Below are 19,862 nucleotides of genomic sequence, written 5' to 3'. Positions count from 1 at the left end.
GAAGACCAGTTGCCTTACGCTTCCTCCTACTCTTAAGGTGGCAAGAAGTGGGCGAAGGAGCGCTGCAGGGCTCATGAGAGTGCCGCCAGAGGAATCCTGTTGGGTTGTTCTGGATCTGTGTGCACAGAGGAGAGCTGGTCTTGCGGTAGCAAGCATGAATGGTCCCCTTAGCTAAGCAGGGTGTGCCTTGGTTGCATAGGAATGGGAGACTCCATGTGTGAGCACTGTAAGATATTCCCCTTCTTAGGGGATGGAGCCGCTCTGGAAAGAGCAGAAGGTTCCAAGTTCCCTCCCTGACAGCATCTCCAAGATAGGGCTGAGAGAGTTTCCTGCCTGCAACCATGGAGAAGCCGCTGCCAGTCTGTGAAGACAATACTGAGCTAGATGGACCAATGGTCTGACTCAGTATATGGCAGCTTCCTGTGTTCCATCTTTAATTTTTGAGAAGCAGCAGATTGCTACGGGCACGGATACTGCCAATTCACATTTCCTTTTGCCCGTCCACTTTGTGGCAGCAAGCTTGAATTGTCTGTCTGTGCTGGTCTGTGACCATTATACAGGAATTGATTCCTTGACTTGTCCCCTCTGCTAAGCAGGGTCTGACTTGGTTTGAGTTTGGATGGGAGACCACATGTGAGCGCTGCAAGAGGTTCCTATCCGGTGCACCACCAGATGACAATCAATCAGTGTTTATTTCAATCCAAAATCAAACACAAAGTTTAAAAGCACCCTCAAATGTCACTGAACTCCAGTTCCCAACATTCCCAGCTGCAATTTATTGTGGCTGGGGATCATGGGAGTTGTAGTTCAGCAAGTAGTTCATGAAGGACAGGTCTATCTATGGCTACTAGTCTGATGTCTCTAAATACCAACTGCTGAGAGTAATAATAGGAGAGAGTACATGCCCTCAGCTCTTGCCTGTGTATATAGGAGAGCACAAACTGCAAAGTATTTGTGTCAGAGAATCTGTCTCGGTGAGATGTGTTTGCTCAGAACAGAGATATGATGTAATACTAGGACAACAAGATACTACACAAACATCACAATGGCTGCTAATCACTGGAGGAAGGCATCTATATGAGTCAATATGTAATGCCAGGAAAAGACTGGTCTGGCTGTGTGCAATTAAGCTGCGGAACACACAGCCACAGGATGCAGCAGAGGCTGGAGATTTTGCAAGACCTCAAAAGAAGAACTGGAGCTTGCTTGATCGGGTTGAAATCCGTTCCTAAGTTAGAACTGTTGGAAGTGAAAGACTATACGCTGTCTCTTGTCTCAGTGACAAAGGAGGACAGACTAGTGAGTCAGAGGGCTAGAGGTCAAGACATTGGTCATCTCTTCTCCACTACTCTGATGCTATCCCTTTGATATGTAGATTGCTAATCTCATGGACTTCCTTCCTTCCACTTCCTCTCCCCTTCCTTCTTCCTTGCAACATGCAAGCTCCTCTCCCCTGCACCATGTGTGCAGAGATGCAGAATCCCTCTGCATGCAGCTAGATAGATAGACTGGAGAGTCTATCTACTCACTTTCCTATCTAGAATGGAGTTCTCTAATAAATACTGCTTATATTGATTTGGAACTATGAACTGGCTCCAAGTTACTTTACTCTCAGCATACACGCACGCCTAACTAAATTCCGCTGTGTTGTGCCTCTGTGCACTCTGCTATAATGAAAAAGTGTTTCTCTTACCAGAGAGAATTCCCAACAAGAACAAAAAAGTTGAATAAAACTTATCTTTTGTGGGGGTGGGGCGGAATAAAAAGCAACTTGCTTTGACCCTACCTGGGTAAATTGTGCACATACAAAATGGTTGCCATGATACAACTGTTGCCTGGTCTCCATGAGGAAACGGAAATGATGCAATGAGAATAAATGATGCCAAACAGTTAGTTTGCATATTGTGTATTTATTCCTGCTAGCATTGACACAGTTTCCCACTTGGAGATGATGCGAATGCACGGAACACTGCATTAGAATCTTCTAGAAGGCTTAGGTAACTCTCCAAGGTTGCAGGCCGGAATCTCTCTCAGCCCTATCTAGGGAGGGAACTTGGAACCTTATGCATGCAGGTAGGCAGGTGCTCCCCCCACCTTTTCTGCACCCTATTCTTACTCCTCTCCCCCCCACCAAATGGCAGCAATATTTGCTGTTTTATTTTTTGTGCATGCACACATGCACATGCACACATGTGCACACTCCTCCACCAGAGACTCCTGCCTGGAACCTTGGAGAGCCAGTGCCAGTCAGAGTAAACAATACTGAGCCAGGTGAAGCAAGGGTCTGACTCGGTATCAAGGCAGCTCCCTCTGATCCTTACGTCTGCCCTGCACCAAGGCAGGTGGCTTTGGCAGTGGCAAAGAGGAGGAAGATGAGGAGGTGAAGGGCTCCGTGGTTGAAGGGTTGCCGAGGAGGGGGCATTTTGCCACCCTGCTGGTGCCCAATCATCTGCTGCCTGAGGCAACCATCTCACCTTGCCTCATGGAAGGGCCGCCCCTGAAGCAGATGGGATAAGCTGAGGTGACAGACGGATTGATGGGAGAGACAGAGGCCCAAGAGCAAAAGAGCAGAAGGAGGGAGGCCACTGAGAAAATGAGCTGGGAAGAAAGTAAATCTGGGAAAAGGCCCTATGGAGGGGAGGACCCGTGAAGGCTGAAGCGGGTTGAATTTCATGTATTGAACTGAATGCATTTGTCTAGGAACATAGGAAGCTGCCATATCTCGGATCAGGCCATTGGTCCATCTAGCTCAGTATTGTCTACACAGATTGGCAGCGGCTTCTCCAAGGTTGCAGGCAGGAATCTCTCCCAGCCCTGTCTTGGAGATGCTGCCAGGGAGGGAACTGGGAACCTTCTGCTCTTCCCAGAGCAGTCCCATCCCCAAAGAAGGGGAATATCTTACAGTGCTCACAAGTGTTGTCTCCCATTCAAATGCAACCAGGGCAGATCCTGCTTAGCAAAAGGGGACCATTCATGCTTGCTACCACAAGACCAGCTCTCCTCCCTGTAGGCCAGACGCAATTACATGGAATACCAGTTGTGTGGATTTAAAATGGCGTTGAAAATGCATTTTATGGTTGCTACTATTCTCTATATTTTGTTTGCTTGTTTGTCATATTTCTATACTCCCCAAAACTTGCATCTCTGGGCGGTTTACAATTAAAATCCTTTAAAACATTAAAACATTTAGAACCCAATATTAAAAATAGCTAACAAGTCAACAAGTTAGCTGTAAAGCCCGTAATTTTGCTGGAAGGCGTTTGAAAAGCAGATGCTCGAGCAGGATTAGAACCCGGCTCCCATAAAGTGCTGACTTGTGTTTCTTTATTGTTTGGTGACAAATGGGAGGCTGCCGTTGGAGGTGTCTTGAATCAGGCAGGGCTGGTCGCTGATGTCCCTCATTCCAGCCTCACTTTCATGCCTCCGATGGCCTTTTCTCAGCTACATCCGGCTTTCAGGGGATGTTGGGCCCCCTCCCACTCAAATTCCGATGGCCATTCCTCAGAGGGGTGTGTTGCGTAGCCAGACAATGGACACCTCTAGGCCTTCAACCTATCTTTTGATTGGCTGTTCTTGCCATGAGTCATTGCATTGCCTTGCCTTGTGGGCATGACATTAGGTTGGCATAACTTCTCTCTCTCTCTCTCTCTCTCTCTCTCTCTCTCTCTCTCTCTCTCACACACACACACACACACACACACACACACACACACACACACAAATTTCTCTTTACGATCCATTTCCAAACTGTTTGTTCTTTGACGCTAGATTCAGCTCCACCCTTCTGGAAATATCCTTGAATTTAGAAGTGAACTGAAAGATGCCCCTCTGGTTTACTATGAGTAAAGGTAAAGTGTGCCATCGAGTCGATGTCGACTCCTGGCGCCCACAGAGCCCTGTGGTTGTCTTTGGTAGAATCTAGAAGGGGTTGACCATTGCCTCCTCCTGCGCAGTCTGAGATGATGCCTTTCCACATCTTCTGCTGCCCGATATAGGTGTTTCAGCGGGGATTCGAATCAAGTCATTTCCCCGCTGCGCCATTTGTGACATTAATTTGCATTCCACTCCACAGGTTTCCATTGTTTTCTGGTGAAGCCATGGGTAGGCAAACCTGGCCCTCCCGGTCTTGTTGCTGATGGGCCACTGTGAAACAGGGCGCTGGACTACATAGGCCTTGGGCCTGATCCAGCAGGGCTGCTCTCATGTTCCGAGACGAACCACTACACCACACTGCCTATCCGTGCAATAAATCTGTTTAATCTTTTAAGATATCACAAAACATTTTGTCCTTGTTTTAAAAGTGTAGTACCTACTGGGTATTTTAGGCCAGAGAAAAATCAACATTCAGGTTTGTTTGTTTTTTAAAAAATTCAAGCCAAAGTCCTGTTGATCCTCTGCTCTCTGAGCCCTCATCACAGAACCCATATTGCAAATTTCAAGAAATTTCACTGCTTGGAAAGGAGCAGAAAAGAGCCCAGGGAAGGAGGCAAGAGGAGGACAGGATATGGTCTTGCAATCAAATGTGCTACATAAGAGGCAATGCAGAAATCTGGAGGATTTTTGACCCACTGACAAACACAAGAGGGTGACGCAGTGACCAAGTGCACAGGCCACGCAGTGACCTGAAAGAGTCACAAGAGCCAGTGTGGCATAGTGGTCGTGTTGGACTAGGAAGACCCGAGTGCAAATGCCCGTTCAGCCACAAAACTCACCGGGCGGGTCAGTCACTTCTCTCTCAGCCTATCCTACATCAAGGGCTTGTTGTGACAATAAGCATAACCACATACATCGCTCTAGGCTCCTTGGAGGAAGAGAGGGAATATAAGTGTAACAACCAACCCACATTGGGGGCATCTGCATACGGAACATAGGAAGCTGCTTTCTACCGAGTCAGACCATTGCTCCGCCTAGCTCAGTATTGTCTACCCAGACTGGCAGCGGCTTCTCCAAGGTTACAGAGTTACAGTCAGGAGGCTCTCTCAGCCTTATCTGGAGATCCAGGGAGGGAACTTGGGTCCTTCTGCACGCAAGCAGGCAGGTGCTTTTCCCAGAGCAGCCCCATCCCCTAAGGGGAGGCTCACTCGTAGTCTCCCATTCAAATGCAAACCACGGCAGACCCTGCTTAGCTAGAGACAATCCATGCTTGCTACCACAAGACCAGCTCTGATCTATTACCCCCACGCCCTTCAAAGGCCTCTCGGCAGAGGGTGCAGCTCAGCGGTCACCCCACAGGACCTTTCCTAAGTAAACACGACAATGTTGTGGGTTCTGCAACTAACACTGTGCTTGGGCAAGCCGCCGCTGTTGCTTCACAGCAGCCCATCATGTGCCAAGAGAAAAGTCTTGCCTCAACCTGCCACTTTCACTCACCTTTCCACATACCATGGGTCCCTTTCTCTCCCCTCAATTTGATTCTCCTTGCACACCCTTTCCCACAAGCAGGATTTGCATCTATTTGCAGACTCCACACCCCGCCCACCAAATCTGGACAGGGTTGCACTTACCCACATCACCATGCAAGCAATTTATGCTCCATCAGAAAAAGCAGCATTTCAGACATTCGTGTGCAAATATGCCAGCCTTTCACTTCCAGGCACGTCGCATGGGGGATGTAGTTTGCAGTTTGCTTCTTCCAATGCACTTTGGCTCTAGTCGAACTGAAGCTGAATCCAAATAAGACGGAGGGACTGACTGTGGAGTAGGCAGGACCTGAGCGATAGTTTAGATCTGCTTGTTCTGTTTGGGGTTGCACTACCCTTGAAAGATCAGGTACGTCGCTTGGGAGCGCTCTTGGACCCAAAGCTCTCCCTGGTTTCTCAGGTTGAGGCAGTGGCGAGGAACACTTTTTATCAGCTTTGGCTGATATATCAGCTATGTCCATTAGGGGTGTGCATGGAACTGGCTGGTCCGGTTCGACTCCAAAACAGACCAGTTTGGTCTGGCACGGTCCTCAAATCTCCCCACCCCCCCGCCGGGGTCTGGTCCGGGGGGTTCTCACACAAGAGGGGAAAAGATGTTAAACATTTTTTAAAAAACTTATCCCCTGGGGGGCGTTTTCCGAGGCACACACTGGGGTGGGTGTGTCTGCGGAGGTACACTCTCCCCCCACTGACCTTCCCTCCTCCAAAAATGGCCCTGTTTGGGCCTTTCCCCCATTTTGGCTGGGTCACAGGCCTTGGGGGCAGGTGTTCTCTGGGAAAGTGGCCGAGAAGCGGTTAAGCAGCCACGACCTCTGCACCAACAGCCCAATTCAGTTTGGACTCCACATGGCACGAGACAAAGATGTTTCCGCCTCTTGCCTTGCAAGACCGAGTCGTTCCCTGCTTCTCGTAGCCATGTTCTTGGGAAAGGTGTTTCCCCCTTCTTGGCCCTCGGCTGGGTCACAGCCCTTGCCTCCAAGGGACAAGGCGCAGGTTAGCTGGAGGGCAAGGCGGCAGAACACCTTGTTTTGGGAACAGAACCAGAGATCTGTGCTTGGGTGTGCCAGAAACAGGCTGACGCATCTCTCTGAAGGACAGTAGGGAGGAGAGGACCTAGCCCTCAGGCAAGACAGCAATATTATACTGCTTTCCCACAGGGGTATGTCGCTCTGGGGAATTTCCATCGCGACACTCCCCGAACTCAGACCCCTGCGCTGGGGACTACAACTCCTTAAACCAGGGCTGCTCAACTTTGGTCATACAGATGTTGGCCTACAACTCCCATACTCCCTGGCAATTGGCCACGGATTATGGGAGTTGTAGGAGAGGAGAGCTGGTCTTGTGGCAGCAAGCATGACTTGTCCCCTTAGCTAAGCAGGGTCCCCCCTGGTTGCATATGAAAGGGAGACTAGAAGTGTGAGCACTGGAAGAGATTCCCCTGAGGGGATGGAGCCACTCTGAGAAGCGACTGAGGGGATGGAGCCACTCCCTGAGGGTATTGAGCCACTCTGCCACTCTGAGAAGAGCATCTAGGTTCCAAGTTCCCTCCCTGGCAGCATCTCCAAGATAGGGCGGAGAGAGATTCCTGCCTGCAACCTTGGAGAAGCTGCTGCCAGTCTATGTAAACAATACTGAGCTAGATAGCCCAATGGTCTGACTCAGTATATGGCAGCTTCCTGTGTTCCCTGCAACAGGAATTCCGAAGTATGATTGACTACAACTCCCATAACCCCCAGCCAAAGACTGCTGCCACTGAGGATACTGGGAGTTGTAGTAACCAGCATCTGGGCCTGTGAGCTTGTATCTGTGAGCTGGTATTTTTGACGCAAAGCTGCCTTACAACAGAGGGGGGAAAAAAAAATCACACTGGCAACGAGGAGGCAGATGTCAAAAGTGCAATAATTTATTCCTGTGACCACCACCAAGGGGGTCTCTATTTGGCGGAAGGAGACAAGCAGGAAGGGGAGGAGCAACGAGAAGAAGAGGGCAGAAGCTCCATGGACTCATGGGGGGGGAGGAGGCGGTGGTCGGGAGAGAAGCAGAACTGCATACGCGCCTTCCTTTGAATCGCCATGCCGGGCTCAATCCACTTCCTCAATGGTGGGGCCAGAGGAGCCACCTCCACTGCCAGCCCCTCCGGCCCCTGGGAAGCCACCTGGCATCCCGCCCGGCATGCCCCCGGCCCCTTGGTACAACTTGGTAATGATGGGGTTGCAGACGTTCTGCAGCTCCTTCTGCTGGTGTTCATACTCGTCCTTTTCTGCCATCTGAGAGGAGAGAGAGGGAGGTGGGGGGGGGGGAAAGAGGGGAAGACGTTAGCAGCCTCCAGGCTCATGTGGCAGGTAGTCCTGGGCACTAGCCACACAAGAACTCTGCTGCGGATTTCAACGGCCCCAAAAGGGACTTTGCCATCAATGGCCATGAGCCTTGGTTGCTATCAACTTCCATCTGGATCTGAAGGGGCATGTCCCGGAACACCAGGGAGCACCAAGGAAGGGATGGGTTGCCCTCTCCCACCACCCGACGTGGGCTTCCCAAGCGGCTGGCCAACACACGCAAGCGGATGCTGGACCACGCGGGCCTTTGGCCTGATCCAGGCGGACTTCTCTTATGCTTTGTCAGGATTGGAACCCTACGCAAGACCCAGTTCCCCAAAGGCTACTAACCAACATCTTTGTGGCTTCCCCTTGACTGCGCTTCAGTGTTCTCTCTCATTTGTCTCATCTGTGTGCGTAATGACTTTTGTTCTGGGTGGCAGTGTTAAGGCAATGTGCACACCCACAGATTCAGAGTGGGACCTTCCCGATTTAAACCTGAGCGGGATCTAAAATTAACTGAGCGCACATTAAAAAAAAACATGTGAGCACGAGCACACACCTTAAGAGGGAACACTGCTCCACTTTCCCTATATTTACAAACTAAGGGCACAACCACACTATAAGAATCTTACTTCAGACCCGCCGTGGCTTCCCCCAAAGAACCCTGGGAAGCGTCGTTTGGCAAGGGTGCTCAGAATTCTGTTAGATTCTCCAACTCTTCTCACAGAACGACTGTTCCCGGAGAAGAGGGAATGACTCTTCATTCAGTTTGTTCGTGGTAAATGCCTGTCTCAAAGTCTGGGAGGTTCTTTGCCCACACAACCGCTAACATAAATCTGTAATTCCACCTGCCTTAAGCAGCTGTAAAATACCCACTGGCAATCCACAAGTATTTATAGTGGCTTGTTGGACAGCTCTTGAAGCCAAGCTTTCTCTTGTGAGGAGAGGCAACAGCAGAGATTCTCAAATAGCTCTCCTGAGGCTTAGGACAAGCTGCCCCAACCAAATAAGGCAGGATGCCTCCAAGTCCCAGTTGCAGGGGAGTCACAGCAGGAGAGAGGGCACGCCCTCAACTCCTGCCTGTAGGCTTCCAGCAGCGTTTGGTGGGCCACTGTGTGAAACAGGATGCTGGACTAGATGGGCCTTCTTGGGCTACTCCTGCAGTTGCCAGATCAGAAGGAAACTAACCTCTCACACCTTTCTTTTAAACAGTGGTCTGATGGGAGAGGAGCCGCAGTTCAGTGGCAAAGCATCTGCTTTGCATGCAGAAAGTCCCAGGTTCAATCCCTGGCATCTCCAGGTAAGGCTGGGAAAGGCTTCTGCCTTAAACCTTGGGGGCTTCTGCCAGTCAATGTTGACAATACTGAGCTGGATGGACCAAGGGTCTGACTCCGTCTGGCAGCATCCTGTGTTCCTGTATTTATTACTTTGTATCCAACTGCTCATCCAAGGACTCAGGACAGCATACATCATTCTTGGATCACTTCATGGTTTGGTTTGGATCACTTCATGGAGGAGAGGTCTATCAACGGCTACTAGTTGGAGGGCTGTGGGCCACCTCTGGCCTCAAAGGCAGGATGCATCTGAGTACCAGTTGCAGGGGATTAACAGCAGTAGAGAGGGCATGCCCTCAACTCCTGCCTGTGGCTTCCAGCGGCATCTGGTGGGCCACTGTGTGAAACAGGATGCTGGACTAAATGGGCCTTGGGCCTCATCCAGCAGGGATGTTCTTATGTTCTAAAGAAGTCTTGCTGATCCAAGTTTCAGAGTTTGGGTATCACTGGCCTTTGGAATAATGGGCGAGATTCAGAATTCAAACAAGCAGTGCTGTCTGCAAGGTAAGAGCAGCCACGGAGCTAAGAATTAGTTTCCCTGTTGGCCAACCAGAGACATCCTCCTTATCAGGTATCCCGAGCCAACCTTCAAGTCATATACTGTGAATTCTATCTTCAAGCGCCATACGCAAGGTCCATTGTTTAGTTGCCTCTGCTGCCCCCTGGTGGGACTGAACGGAAAGCCAAGACCTGCCTTCAACTAGCCAACTCTGGAAGCTCACGGATGCTACTGACTGGGTCAGTAATAACCCAGTAATAATTCTGTTCCTCTTACCAAGGAATTGTGGGGTCTTAAGTTCTGAAGCTGCAGTTCCCAGGAAACTGGGGGAGAAGCAGCCATGACAGATGCCGGTAGTAAACAAGGCCACGACTGTTTCTTAGCTGCACAGGAGGTCGGATTGCTGCGCCAGGCATGGCCACACTGAGGCTTTCAATTTATTGCAGCTGGGGATGATGGGAGTTATAGTCCAACAGCTGGCCACTCCTCAGCTATGCCAAAAAGGGGTGCACATTACTGATAGCCTGAAAGTAGATCTTCTTCAATACCATACACAGCCTTGCTGTTTACACTAAAGGTCTCGTGGAGTGATATTTGCCTTCAGCTCTTGGCCTTTGCTGTTTGGAAAGAAACCAGATTAGGGGGACTAACCTGCAAGGTCTCCCCCACACCAGCACCAGCCAGCCGGTCTAGAAAAACCCACCTGGTTCCTGTCCAGCCAGGAAATGACCTCGTTGCACTTGTCCAAGATCTTCTGCTTGTCCTCCGGGGACAGCTTGTCCTTGAGCTTCTCGTCCTCCGCCGTGCTCTTCATGTTGAAGGCCAGCGACTCCAGAGAGTTCTTGGCCGCAATCTTCTCCCTCTGGACCTCGTCCTCGGCCTTGTACTGCTCCGCCTCTTGGACCATGCGCTCAATCTCCTCCTTGCTGAGACGGCCTGTGTGTGGGGGGGGGGGGAAGGAGATGTCAAGTCAGGAAGGAGGAGGAGGAGGAGGAGAGCTGTGGCAGGAAAGCATGAAATCATACCCTTTGCTAAGCAGGGTCTGCCCTGGTTTGCATTTGGATGGGAGACTACATGGGTGAGCACTGGAAGATATTCCCCTTAGGGGAAGGGGCCACTCTGGGAAGAGCACCTGCCTACCTGCATGCAGAAGGTGCCAAGTTCCCTCCCTAGATAGGGCTGAGAGAGATTCCGGCCTGCAACCTTGGAGAAGCTGCTGCCAGTCTGTGCAGACAATCCCGAGCCAGACGGACCAATGGTCTGACTCATAAGGCAGCTTCCTACGTCCCGAAGCCAAGCTCAAAAGGCACGGAGACCAAACGCCAAGCACGTGAGAGGCGAAAGGCACAATGCCTCCACCCAATGCCCCTGGGGTACTCACCTTTATCATTGGTGATTGTGATCTTGTTCTCTTTGCCGGTGCTCTTGTCCACGGCAGACACATTGAGGATGCCGTTGGCGTCAATGTCAAAGGTCACTTCGATCTGGGGGACGCCGCGAGGGGCGGGTGGGATCCCTGTCAGCTCAAACTTCCCCAGCAAATTGTTGTCTTTGGTCATGGCCCGTTCCCCCTCGTACACCTGCAAAGGATGGCCCAGCAGTTAGGAAGCAAAGCCCAACAGCCCTCTTCCCCAGAGTAAGACAAGCACTGCCTGACCGGGGAAACTTGACTGGCCGGGTTCAACCCCTGGCAGCATCTCCAGACAGGCCTGGGAAAGATTCCGGCCTGAAATCTTGAAGACCCATTGCCCGTCAGTCTAGACCAGGGGTCCCCAGATGCTGTTGGACTACAGCTACCATGATCCCCAGCCACGAGGGCCAAAGTGCCAAGTATGATGGGAACTGTAGTCCAACGATCTCTTGGGACCCAAAGCTGGGACCTCTGGTGTGGACAAGACTGAGAAGTCGGACCAATGATCTGACGGGGGATCAAGCAACTTCCTACACGGCCAACTTGGGGATGGGCCTTCTCCGTTGCTGCCCTGAGGCTTTGGAACGCGCTCCCTGCTGAAAGAAGAGCCTCCCCATCTCTGACAACTTTAAAAAGGGCAGACAAGATGCATTTCTTCACCCAGGCTTTTAATTAGATACTGGTTTGATGGTTTCGAATAGCTTTGTTTCAAAATTCTGAATTGTTGTTAACGTTTTAATCACTGTTTTGCTGTAAACCGCTCAGAGACTTGCGTTTTGGGCGGTATATAAATATGTTAAATAATAACTATTTTTTATGGTGGTTCAGCTATTGTCCCATGATCGTCCCAGCAGCCAGACGCCCCGTCCTCTTGCACTAAAGCTCCCTTTCCCTTGCCCACCCAACGTTCCCAGCCATCGACCTGGATGAGCACTCCGGGCTGGTTGTCCGAGTACGTGGTGAACGTCTGCGTCTGCTTGGTGGGGATGGTCGTGTTCCGCTTGATGAGGGCGGTCATCACCCCGCCGGCCGTTTCGATGCCCAGGGAGAGAGGCGTCACGTCCAGCAGGAGGAGGTCCTGCACGTTCTCCGACTTGTCCCCGCACAGGATGGCCGCCTGGACGGCTGGAGGAGGAAAAGTGCTATGGGTCAACTTCCAACCAAGCCAACAGACCCCTGCTCAACTCAGCAAAGAGGCACCTTTTAAAAGGGCAATTCTCTTCTATTTCGCAGGAGGAGAGCAACTGGCCCTATCCATCCCCAGCACAGCATCCCTCCAGTGGATGTTGCTGGTGTCTACCTAAGGTTTCTTTGACTGTGAGCCCTTTGCGGCCATCTTTGTTAACAGTTTAATTACTGTTAATCAATCAATCTTAATAGTTTAACATGCTTTTAAAATATTGTTTTAAGGCTTTAAGTTGTTGTAATGTTTTAACTTTTTGCTGTCATTCATTTTAACCAATGTTTTAATTTAACTGGTCTATCTAGCTCAGGATTGTCTTCCCAGACTGGCAGCAGCTTCTCCCAGGTTGCAGGCAGGAATCTCTCTCAGCCCTGTCTTGGAGATGCTGCCAGGGAGGGAACCTGGAACCTTCTGCTCTTCCCAGAGTGCCGAAAACGGAAGCCCACTTCAGAAGAGGGGTTGCTGCACCTTCATCCTAGCCTTGTCGGGCCAAACACTGGTTGGGCAAGCTTTGCCGCATTCCCCAAACCTGTTTGGCCAGAGGAGAGTGGGAAAAAAGAAATGCCTCCATCCCTGTGACTGCCGGCAGAGAGCAGAAGGGCCTTAATGTCCCGGCTTCCTGAAGGCCATCTCGGAGTATTCCAAGCCGCTCGCTTCTCCCTGACTCCACCGGGCTTTTAAAGCAGGGGCCCCATGTTTTGTGAAGGGCCCTCTCGGCAGGACCCCTAGGCCAGCCACAAATACTACCCATATTTTAAGTGTGGGAGCCACCTAATGGCGCAGCGGGGAAATGACCTGACTGGCAAGCCACAGGCTGCTGGTTCGAATCTCCACCGGTGTGTTTCCCAGAATATGGGAAACACCTAGATCAGGCAGCAGCGATATGGGAAGATGCTGAAAGGCATCATCTCATACTGCATGGGAGTAGGCAATAGGAAACCCCTCTTTTATTCTACCAAGATAACCACATGGCTTTGTGGTCACCAGAAGTTGATACGACATCGACTCGAGGGCACAACCTTTCCTTTCAGTGCGGAGCTAAGGTGCGGCTCTTCCAGAAGGCCGAGGTCCCAAATGTTGTTGGACTACAACTCCCATCAACCCCAGCCAGAGTGGTCTTTGCATGGGGCTGATGGGAGTTGTAGTTCAACAAGATTTGGGGACTCTTGGACTAGCCTAATACTAGTTTTTGTTTGTTTGTTTAAGATTGGCTTCTGGAGTTTCTAAACTGTAATTCCATCTCATATGTTGGCTGTTGAAATACTGTTCCATTGTTAGCCAGTGTTACTGCTAACAGGGGCTCCCAGATGCTGTTCACTACAACTCCCAGCATCCCCTTTGGCTGGGGATTGTTGGAGTTGTAGTCAACAACATCTGGGAATTCCGGTTCGAGGGAACATTGCTGCTAGCTGTTTTGTTTCTCAACGATCCTGCTGTGAGACAAACATACTCAAAAACAAACACATACATCTGCTCCAAAGCTCATATGGCAGAAGTTCTCAAACTTGGGTCTCCATGGGTTGGACTACAACTCCCATCTTCCCTGGCCACCGTGGACAGGGATGATGGGCATTGTAGTCCAACATCTGGAGACCAGTGATCCCTATAACAGGGATTCCCAGATGCTGTTGACGACAACTCCCAGAATCCCCAAGCAATAGCTGGGGGTTCTGGGAGTTGGAGTCAACAACATCTGGGAATCCTTGTCACAGGGAACACTGCTGGGGACCTCAGCTGGAGAACCCCCATCCGGGATTCCACGTTCAGGACGGCTCTTTACCTGCTCCGTAAGCCACAGCCTCGTCGGGGTTGATGCTCTTGTTGAGTTCTCGGCCGTTGAAGAAATCCTGCAGCAGCTTCTGGATCTTGGGGATACGAGTCGAGCCGCCCACCAGGACGATGTCGTGCACCTGGGCCTTGTCCAGCTTGGCGTCGCGCAGGGCCTTCTCCACGGGCTCCAGGGTGCCGCGGAAGAGGTCGGCGTTCAGCTCCTCAAAGCGGGCGCGGGTGATGGACGTGTAGAAGTCGATGCCCTCGTAGAGGGAGTCGATCTCGATGGAGGCCTGGGTGGAGGAGCTGAGGGTACGTTTGGCCCGCTCACAGGCCGTGCGCAGCCGCCGAACGGCCCGCTTGTTATCGGTGATGTCCTTCTTGTGCTTGCGCTTGAACTCTGCCACAAAGTGGTTCACCATGCGGTTGTCAAAGTCCTCTCCGCCTAAGTGAGTGTCGCCGGCCGTCGACTTCACCTCAAAGATGCCATCCTCGATGGTCAGGATGGAGACGTCGAAGGTGCCACCGCCCAGGTCAAAGATGAGGACGTTGCGCTCGCCCCCCACCTAGAAAACGGGGACAGGGGGTTAGCCAATGAGTTAAGAACTGGGTCAGATGAACCCTAAACTGCTTGGGACCAGGCTTCTTGAGAGAGCGCCTTGCCCCATATGTCCCTACCCAGACCTTGAGATCTTCTCTGGAGACCCTTCTCTGAGGACCCCGCCAATTATTATTTTTATTATTTTTTAACATTTATATCCCGCTCTTCCTCCAAGGATTAGGTTTTGACAATTTTTTTTTTAATATTAGAAATCGGGAGGCTGCCTTGAATTCAGAGTCCTTTTCCTTTCCAGTAAATGCAGGCATAACCAGTATTTAACCGTGACTTTTTAAGGGGGTCATCTTAAATTCAGAGACACTTTTTATTTGGATCAATACAGTATTGTTATAAACCGCTTCTCTACAGGACTCTCAAGACGCTTCCTACGGAATCCCGGGATTCGGGTTTTGTGGAAGTGCCGAGAATTCCGAATGCGCTTCTTTCCCAGCCTGCCCCCTCCATCCATCTCCTGGGACCTTGGCCAAAGTGGGTCGCCTTTAAGAGAACCCCTCTCACCTTTTTATCCAACCCATAAGCAATGGCAGCTGCTGTAGGCTCGTTGATTATTCGGAGGACGTTGAGGCCCGAAATGGTGCCAGCGTCTTTGGTAGCCTGCCGCTGCGAGTCGTTGAAGTAGGCCGGGACCGTAATGACCGCGTTGTTGATTGTCTGCGGCAGACAGGAGGAGGAGGAGGAGAAGGAAGGAAGGTCAGTGCATATCGTAATGTAAATTGGAGCCTCCTTGGGGCAGGGACCAATCACATAGAACTCTACAGTTCCTGGTGGCACAGTGGTAAGAGCCCCTGGTGGCGCAGTGGTAAAACTGCCGCCCTGTAACCAGAAGGTTACAAGTTCGATCCTGACCAGGGGCTCAAGGTTGACTCAGCCTTCCATCCTTCTGAGGTTGGTAAAATGAGTACCCAGAATGTTGGGGGCAATATGCTAAATCATTGTAAACCGCTTAGAGAGCTTTGGCTATAAAGCGGTATATAAATGTAAGTGCTACAGCACAGTATATACCGCGACGCTCCCATTTTGCGCTGCATTGCTCTAGTGCAGACCAAGCTGAGGAGGTGAGCATTAATTATCCCCTTTGCTAAGCAGGGTCCACCCTGGTTTGCAATTGAATGGGAGACTACATGTGCAAGCACTCTAAGCTATTCCCCTTAGGGGATGGGGCCACTCTGGGAAGAGCACCTGCATGCTTGCATGCAAAAGTTCCCAAGTTCCCTCCCTAGCAGCATCTCCAAAACAGGGCTGAGAGAGACTCCTGCCTGCAGCCTTGAAGAAGCCGCTGCCAGTCTGGGTAAACAATACTGAGCTAGATGGCCCAAGGGTCTGACTCAGTATGGCAGCTTCCTATGTTCGCAAAACACAGAGCTTCCAACCCCGAGTCCCCAGGTGTTGGATTGTTGTGGACTAACGAAACCACCACCAATGGGATAAAGGCAAAGAAAAAGGACTGCCCTTAGTGCTAATGTCCTATTTAAGGGTCACCCACAGTCTCTGCAAGGCACTGAAGGGCTGAGCCCATGGCCCGGTGCATGCACACACAGAAGACGTGTACAGGCAGAAGGGCCTTCGATGCGATCCCACCCCCAGTCTCACAGTGGTCCTCAAACGGGGGCCCTCAGATGTTGCTGGACTACTGTTCCCATCGCCCCCTGCCTGAAGGTCAGCATGGCAGGGGGTGATGGGAGGTTGACTCCGCAGAAGGCAACCCCCTGGGCTCCTCTGGGTACTCACCCTGCCCAAATAGGCCTCGGCGATTTCCTTCATCTTGGTGAGGACCATTGAGGAGATCTCCTCCGCGTAGAAGGACTTGGTCTCGCCTTTGTACTCCACCTGGACTTTGGGACGCCCGCCGTCGTTGATCACGTGGAAAGGCCAGTGCTTCATGTCGGAGTGTACCACGGGGTCATCGTAACGGCGGCCAATGAGGCGCTTGGCATCTGGGAAGAAGAGAGGCAGGGAGCATCAAGAGAGGTGCTTCTCCTGAGCGCTGGGAGTATGGGACCTGCTCTCCAAGGGTCTACAGGATGCTTAGAGCCGGGGCGGGGGGGGGGGTCTCATTCGTATATAGTACGCCTCCCCAGGCTATAGGCGCACCTTTTAAAGTGGTGATTCTCTTATATTTAGCAGGGGGAGAGCAACTGGCCCTATCCGTCCCCAGCACAGCATCCCTCCCGTGGCTGTTGACAGTGTCTACCTTATGTGTCTTTTTTAGATTGTGAGCCCTTTGAGGACAGGGAACCATTTTATTTATTTATTTCTATGTAAACCACCTTGGGAACTTTTGTTGAAAAGCGGTTTATAAATATTCGCCGTATTCATATTCCTATAAAGAGCACTGCCGAGAGACAGAATAGAGCCTGTTTCTGTGGAGGGAAGAATGCCTCTCCTGGGTTTCAGCAAAGAATCAGCATCCTTTACCTAAGCCCAGAATGGGGACAGCGCCCCCTGGAGGCCAAGAGAAGGACTCGCCCCCGGAATCTTACCAAAGACCGTGTTGGTGGGATTCATTGCCACTTGGTTCTTGGCAGCGTCACCAATGAGGCGCTCCGTATCTGTGAAGGCCACATAGCTGGGGGTGGTGCGGTTGCCCTGGTCGTTGGCAATGATCTCCACCTTGCCATGTTGGAAGACGCCCACGCAGGAGTAGGTGGTCCCCAGATCAATGCCTACAGCTGGACCCTTAGACATTTTGGCTGCCAAAAAAAGTGGGGGGGGGAGAGAGAGACACACATTAAACACAAAACTCACAGAATGCCGCAGTTATCCAACACTGATCCCACTCTGTGGGGAGAAAGACCAGAATCTTTTCAGCCCCACTACGGGAAAGTCCGTTAATAAGGACCCCAGAGATGGAAAAAACCACCCACCCCCCGCAAGATACGGGAAGAACTGGTGCCCCCTGCTGGAGAAAGAAGCTATGTGCACATCTGCATTTCAGGCTCACTAGCAGGGAAATGCTTGACTAACAAGCAGAAGGGTGCCAGTTCGAATCCCCACTGCTACTATCGGGCAGCAGAGATATAGGAAGATGCTGAAAGGCATCATCTCACACTGCACGGGAGGAGGCAATGGGAAACCCCTCCGGTATTCTACCCAAGAAAACCACAGGGCTCTGTGGGCACCAGGAGTCAAAATCAACTTGACGGCACACTTTACCTTTACTTAGGGCTATAGGAACGTTTTTATCAAAGTTTGATGTCTACATCATCATACTGCATTTCCTGTGCCTTTAAAGAGGCACCCTCCAACCACGTCTGGGCTTCAGAGTGCAAAATGCTAAGGGAAAGTGGGTTTTGATACTAGCTGGGGGTAACATTGAGTTTTCAACTTCATATGTTATCTTGAGCTTTAGGAAACAAAAAGATTTGCAAAAAATACACATGATTTGCGGCAGGGTGGGGTGGGGGGAATTGCAGGGTAGGGCAAGAAGGAAGAGAGATCAGCAAAGGCAGTTGAAAATTGACCTAAATGCAGAGGATTTAGGCATGGCGTCTTAAAATTTCCTGTAGCCCCCTACTGGATGGTTTTGGAATTGCACACCCAGCTGTGAATAAACAGCTGGAAGCCAGATGCTGCAGACATAGCTCACACGTGCGCGCGCGCGCACACACACACACCCCTTGCCAGAAGCCAGCTCAGAGGGCTGGAATCCAAGCTGCAGCCCCTGCCCACGGGCCACAATCCTGGGCATCACTGTGAGTGTCCTTCAAGTATCTCTGCCATATGGCAGGAAGGGACAGCTTGTACACCAGGGCTGCTCAACTTCGGCCCTCCTGCAGATGTTGGCCTACAACTCCCATAATCCTTGGCTACTGGCCACTGAGGGTGGGGATTATGGGAGTTGTATGCCAAAAAGAGCTTGGGGGGGGGGAGTAGAACAGGCTGCTGTAGATCCTACAGGTCATGTGGGGGTGGAGAAGAGACCCGTGTGCACGTAAGAGAGGGATTTCTTTTGCAGACTATGCTTCTAAAAAGCCACAGCTTCTTGGACCCATTGCAACGGAATGGTAGACTGAGGCACGGCAGAGTACTCCAGAGGAGGGATTCTCAATGTTGCCCCCCCCGATGTTATTGGACTTCAACTCCCATAATTCTCAGCCCCAGCAGCCTTTGGTTGGGGATTATGGGAGTTGAAGTCATAACATCTAGGGGCCCAATGTTGAGAATCCATGCTCCAGAGGACCGCTTCCATCAACACAGGTTCTCTCCTAAAGCATCCCATTTTAGAAAGAATAAAGCAATAAAAAGCAACCCACCCTTGGAGAAAAACCCTCTCCAGTGTTAACCATTATGCCTGTATCTGATGAGAGAGAGAGAGAGTGTGTGTGTGTGTGTGTGTGTGTCCTTGGTTCTAAGTGTTAGTCTTTAAGATGCGATAGGATCATTTACCCTGCTAACTGAGCAAAGTAAAGTTGTGCCATCGAGCCAGTGTCTGGCACCCACAGACCCCTGTGGTTGTTTTTGGCAGAATACAGGAGGGGTTGACCATTGCCTCCTCCTGCTCAGGATGAGATGATGCCTTTCAGCATCTTCCTATATCGCTCCTGCCTGATATAGGTGTTTACCACAGTCTGGGAAATATACCAGTGGGGATTCAAACCAGCAACCTCTTGCTCCCTAGGAAAGTTACTTCCCCGCTGCGCCATGGAGCAGAGGCACCATTTGAAAGTGGCGATTCTCTTTATTAAGCAGGGGGGGAGCAACTGGCCCTATCCGTCCCCAGCACAGCATCTTTCCCGTGGCTGTTGCTGGTGTCTATCTTATACTTCTTTTTTAGGTTGTGAGCCCTTTGGGGACAGGGAGCCATATTTATTTATTTATATATATCTACATAAATCACTATGGGAGCCTTGGTTGAAAAGCGGGATATAAATATTCCTCGTAGTGTAGTCACAGAATCAATCACACCGAGTGCCAGAACTGGAAAGGACCTTGAGGTCATCTAGTCCACCCCCAGGTCTAGGTGAGGAATCTCATACTCCATTGCCCACACAGGGTCATCCAGCCTCTGCCTGAACCCCAAACTGCCCCCCCCCCCAGGAACCAAGACAGCACAAGATCTAAAACAGATTCTGCCACGTTAAAAACCACTCAATTGAAGTAAGGAGGGCAAAGTCTTTCCTAAGACTGGGATGGGAGAGAGAGGAGAGAGAGAGAGTCCTAGAAGTCAACCATTGCTAGCTCACAGCAAGATAGGCTCCTTGCTGTATATAGCATGTTAGAAGCAGAGAAGGCAGAACCCCATAACTGTGTGGGGTGGAGCAAAAGGGGCTCCTCCCTCAGCTAACTGGAGCCTGGTATTCCCTGTAAA

At 51.0% G+C, this 19,862-nt stretch overlaps 1 protein-coding gene across 1 annotated transcript in view; it reads right to left on the bottom strand.

Moving 5' to 3' along the window:
* Nucleotides 1-7,300: 7,300 nt before the first annotated feature.
* The window catches only part of LOC128332898 (heat shock cognate 71 kDa protein-like), a 17,046-nt gene continuing 4,484 nt past the window's right edge, over nt 7,301-19,862 (bottom strand). Inside the window, exons 2-9 of the mRNA XM_053267671.1 lie at nt 17,035-17,244; nt 16,283-16,488; nt 15,053-15,205; nt 13,946-14,501; nt 11,905-12,107; nt 10,953-11,151; nt 10,275-10,507; nt 7,301-7,687 (exon numbers count right to left, since the gene is read on the bottom strand). Of these exons, the coding sequence (XP_053123646.1) occupies nt 7,502-7,687; nt 10,275-10,507; nt 10,953-11,151; nt 11,905-12,107; nt 13,946-14,501; nt 15,053-15,205; nt 16,283-16,488; nt 17,035-17,239 (1,941 nt within the window). The 5' untranslated portion in view covers nt 17,240-17,244 and the 3' untranslated portion in view covers nt 7,301-7,501. The remainder of the gene's footprint in view (nt 7,688-10,274; nt 10,508-10,952; nt 11,152-11,904; nt 12,108-13,945; nt 14,502-15,052; nt 15,206-16,282; nt 16,489-17,034; nt 17,245-19,862) is intronic.

This window comes from Hemicordylus capensis, chromosome 7 (assembly GCF_027244095.1).
Source record: "Hemicordylus capensis ecotype Gifberg chromosome 7, rHemCap1.1.pri, whole genome shotgun sequence".
NCBI lineage: Eukaryota > Metazoa > Chordata > Lepidosauria > Squamata > Cordylidae > Hemicordylus > Hemicordylus capensis.
Note: the sequence above shows the minus strand (reverse complement) of the source record. Positions and strands in the feature narration are given on the sequence as shown.